The sequence below is a fragment of the Notamacropus eugenii genome, chromosome 2 (assembly GCF_028372415.1).
Source record: "Notamacropus eugenii isolate mMacEug1 chromosome 2, mMacEug1.pri_v2, whole genome shotgun sequence".
Taxonomy (NCBI): Eukaryota; Metazoa; Chordata; class Mammalia; order Diprotodontia; family Macropodidae; genus Notamacropus; species Notamacropus eugenii.
Window position 1 is genome coordinate 2,440,214 of NC_092873.1, and position 4,401 is coordinate 2,444,614.

General features: G+C 38.7%; 1 protein-coding gene across 1 annotated transcript; it reads right to left on the reverse strand.

Annotated features, from left to right (window-relative positions):
• Nucleotides 1-2,408: 2,408 nt before the first annotated feature.
• LOC140523298 (olfactory receptor 5G29-like) lies at nucleotides 2,409-3,467 on the reverse strand. Its single transcript, XM_072638230.1, has one exon. The coding sequence runs from the start codon at nucleotides 3,465-3,467 to the stop codon at nucleotides 2,532-2,534; it is 936 nt and encodes a 311-aa protein (XP_072494331.1). The 3' UTR covers nucleotides 2,409-2,531.
• Between the last annotated feature and the right edge of the window lie 934 nt (nucleotides 3,468-4,401).

Sequence of the window (4,401 nt, forward strand, 5' to 3'; positions counted from 1 at the left end):
TGTCATTATGCCAGTTTTGTAGATGAATAAACTAGGACTTGGATTAAATAACTTGTCCAGGTAATAAGTTTCTGAGGAAGGATTAGAATCCACAATTTTCTGACTCCCGCCAATACATTCATAAACATCATTGACTTTTTCACAGGCCTTGATTTTTCACTTATAAAAGGAGGTGGGGAGGGACAAACTTTTTTTTCCTCATTGAGTGCAAAACGGGCAATGTCAGTTCCAACATCAACTGGAAGCTGAAAATTATTAAGTCTACTTCTTAGACCAACAGTCCTTAAATTTTTTTTCTTACCTTGTGGATCTTTTGGCAATCTGATGAAACCTACGGATTCTGTTGCAGGATGCTTTGTAAAATGCTTAACATAATTCCTGGCACTTTAGTAAATGCTTGTTCCTGATTTACCCACCTCTAACCTCAACCTTGACAATCACAGTTAATGAGAAGGAATTTGGGTGAGTACTGTGCCATCTGATATTTGGACTAGACAAGTGTGGCACACACACTAACACTTGATTTTGAAGTCACATGACTTGGCATCGGACTCTGCCCTTGTGACCAAAATCCCTTAAGCTCTGAAAGTGTTAGAGAAGAGGGATTCATTGATCTTCTGGTTCTGTATATGGTTCCATCTTTCCCTCCACGAAAAGTTAGTTAATCAGTGATTAACAGAAAGGAGAGATTTTCTCTTGAAAATACATTTTGATATCTATTTGAATGTAATTGATTTCTTTTGTGATTCTGTTTTTTTGGGCACCGGTAGAACAGTATAAGCAGTGACTATTCTAACTGAGATGAGTCTTCATGCTTACTATACATATATTATGTTATAATCATTGTGTATGATATTTTTTGAAATTTGATTTCTCCAATTTCAGTAAGTACTGTTGAGTATGATTTTCCTTCTCTGGGCTTCATTTTCCTTTTCCGGAAATGAAGACAACTTCTAAGTCCCTTTGCACCTCTAAATCCCATGTTTACCAAGCCAAGATTTTCTACTGTAAGGGGTACCCCTTTGTGTATTGATTTTGGACACAAAGTCTACCAAGACTATTTTAATTCCTTCTCCATTGGATAAAGCTCCTGAGGTTAGGAGTTCATGAGGGAGCTGACTTCCAACCAAGGAAAGTTAAAAACTTAATCTCTCTTATGTGTATATGTATATATAACTTTATTAGATCCTCATAGCAACTTTGTGTGGTGGTAATTATCCATTTCAAAGATGAAAAAGCTAAAGCTTAAGTTAAACAACTTGTAATAAGTTTCTGAGGAAGGAATAGAACTCATGGTTTCCTTACCACCTCCATTACATTCACAGAGACAACTGGCTTTTCATAGACTTTGACTTTTTCACAGGACTTGACTTTTTCACATATAAATTGGAGGATGGGGAGGGTGGGGAAAATGGTTTTTTCCTCTTATTGAGTCCAAAATGAACAATATCAGTTTCAAAATCAGCTGGTGCATGAAAACTATCAATTCCATTTCTTAGACATAGGGTCCTATTTTTTATTAGCCTTGAACTTTTGACAGTCAAGTGAAACCATTCTTTTGCAGAATGCTTTTAAAAGAATAAAATAAAAAAAACATAGAGTCACAAAAAAAACCAATTATATTGAAATGGTTATCAAAATGTATTTTCAAAGGAAAAACAAAATTCATGGACCCCAGGTTAAAAAACCTTTAATGTTTTATCTGAATGAAAAACATTTATTATGCACATGTGCAAAATATCTTGCAAAGGAGCAAGGGATACAAATAAATAAGATATCTCTGCTCACAAAGAGCTCATATTCTAAAGGAGGGGATGTAGAGACAACAAATATAGGTTTCATTTGAAGTTAAATGGAAAAGTCCCACAATCCTTAGCATAAATAGCAAAATAGATAGCAATACAACTTCTTTTATTTCCTTTCCATTAATAAGATGAAAAGAGTTTCCAGTGTTGAACTATTTGATTTTTCTAAGGTATTTTGTGGCAAATATATGGTTTTCTAGGTCTTTAGCTATTCCTGGGGTACCTGGAAGCAGTGCACAGGCTGGGTCTTTTGGGAGGGGGTTGCCCCCCAGTACGAAGGCTACAGCAGCTAGCCAGGAACATGAGCTGAAGACTTTGGGTAACCTGGGTTGTTGGGCTTATCTAACCATCAGAGGCAAGTGGTTACCAGCAGATTTTGTTGGTGATAGGGAATACAGGCTTCTTCTCCACATTAATTTTTGTTCTCAATGAGGTTCCAAAACCTACGATGACAGGATGACTTGCAATATTAAAGGTACTTAAAGAAGTGTGTTTATTTATGTGTTTGTGTGTGTGCATACATACATACAAGCATGTATGTATATGTTCATATATGTCTATATGTCTGTGTTTGTGTATAACCACAAGAAAAAGAAATTCCAGTTAAGACCCGGCAAGACATGCCTGCTCGGACTTGTCCACTCTAATTACCACTAAATTAGGTCCTTCACTCCCTAGTCACAGAATGGATCCTCATCCATAGAATTTCTCAAGAGAATCTCATTCTTATTTGCCCATAGGAAATGTGTTCCTTTCTAAATTTCTTCTGAATGCATTTTTCACCTCCATGTTCCTCAGGCTGTAGATAAGTGGATTCAACATGGGGATCACTGCTGTGTAGAACACAGACACCACCTTGTTGAGGTTCAGGGAGAAGTTTGCATTGGGCCTCACGTAGATGAAGAAGAGGGTCCCATACATAATGCTGACAGTAATGAGATGTGAGGAACAAGTGGAGAAGGTCTTGGACCTACCTTCAGCAGAGTGGATCCTCAGGATGGTCATGAGAATGTAGATGTAGGAAATAAAAATTGTCAGGCCACTGAAGACTCCAACAGCTCCAGCCACAATGGAGAGAATTAACTTAATGATGTGAGTGTCAATAGAGAGCATGGGTGAGACATCACAGAAGAAATGATTGATGATATTCAGGCCACAGAAGGGCAAGTGGAAAGTTATGACTGTATGTCTCATACAGCTTAAAAAGCCCATGGCATAAGGCCCAATGACCAGGTGTGCACAGACACTTTGGGACATGACAACTGTATAGAGTAATGGGTTGCAGATTGCTACATATCGGTCATATGCCATTGCAGCTAAGAGGAAACACTCAGTAGCCACAAAGAATCCAAAGAACCTCATCTGGGCTGCACAACCCAAGAAAGAGATGGTCTTCTTTTCCACAAAGAAGTCAGCCAACATCTTTGGAGCAATAGTAGAAGAAGAGCAGAAGTCCACAAAGGACAAGTGACTGAGAAAAAAGTACATAGGGGTGTGAAGCCGGGAATCTACCCAAACCAGCATAATCATGCTCAGGTTCCCAAAGACAGTGATGAGATAGAAAAACAGAAACATGAGAAAGAGCAGAACTTGTTGCTGGAGATCCTCTGTAAATCCCACAAAAAGAAATTCAGTCACCATGGTTTGATTCCTAGCTTCCATTATCTGCTACAATCTGATAAAAGGAAGAGAAAGATTATTTTCTACTATTAAATTTTCTAAAATGTTCTATTTCCTGTCTTACAATTTTAAAAATCAATAGCTGCCTTAAAAATTTCCCCCTCATGAAATTATCTTCATAAAAATTTGCGGAGGAAGGAAGCAGAGCCAAGATGGTATAGTACAAGCAGGGACTTCCTTGAGCTCTCCCCCAAATCTCCCAAATACCTGTAAAAAATTGTTCTAAAATTCTGGAGTTGTAGAACCTACAGAATGATGGTGTGAAGCAATTTTCCAGCCGAAGATAGCCTGGAAGGTGGATGGCAAGCATCTACTGAGCTGCACTGGGAGCAAAGTGCAGTTGAGTGGGGACTATATTGGCACAAACCAGGCCTGAACAGGCCTCCAGGGACTGAATGGTTGGCAGGTGTGGTGTTTTCCAGACTTCTTGACCCACAAAAGCCTAGGACAGCATACAAGATTAGTGGGAAAACTCTCTCAGACCTGGATGAGAGAGTAGCTCCTTCTGGACCAAGCCCCAGGGTGACAAGGTGGTGGAGGAGTCTGAGGCAGCCACAGAAGGAGCTGTGGCAGGAGTAGCAGATGTTTCTGGAACTATAGACCCACTAATTGTGAGGTGTGGAGTGGCTTGTCCTCACCCCCACTGGAAGCAAAGAACTACTTTGGCAAAGAACTCAAAAGTCAAGTAATTGGCTGAGGAAATGAGCAAAAACCAGAAAAATAAATTTCAGACTTTAGAATCTTACTTTGCTGACAAGGAAGATCAAAACAAACAACTAGAAGAAGATAACACAATTAAAGTTTTTACATCAAAAGCCTCCAAAAAAAATATGAATTGGTCAAAGGGCATGGAAGAGCTCAAAAAGGATTTTGAAAATCAAGCAGAAAAAGTAGAGAAAAAATTGGGAAGAGAAAT

Bases quoted from the DNA above. Each gene is read 5' to 3' on its own strand.
- LOC140523298 (XM_072638230.1), bottom strand. From the start codon at position 3,467: ATGGAAGCTAGGAATCAAACCATGGTGACTGAATTTCTTTTTGTGGGA.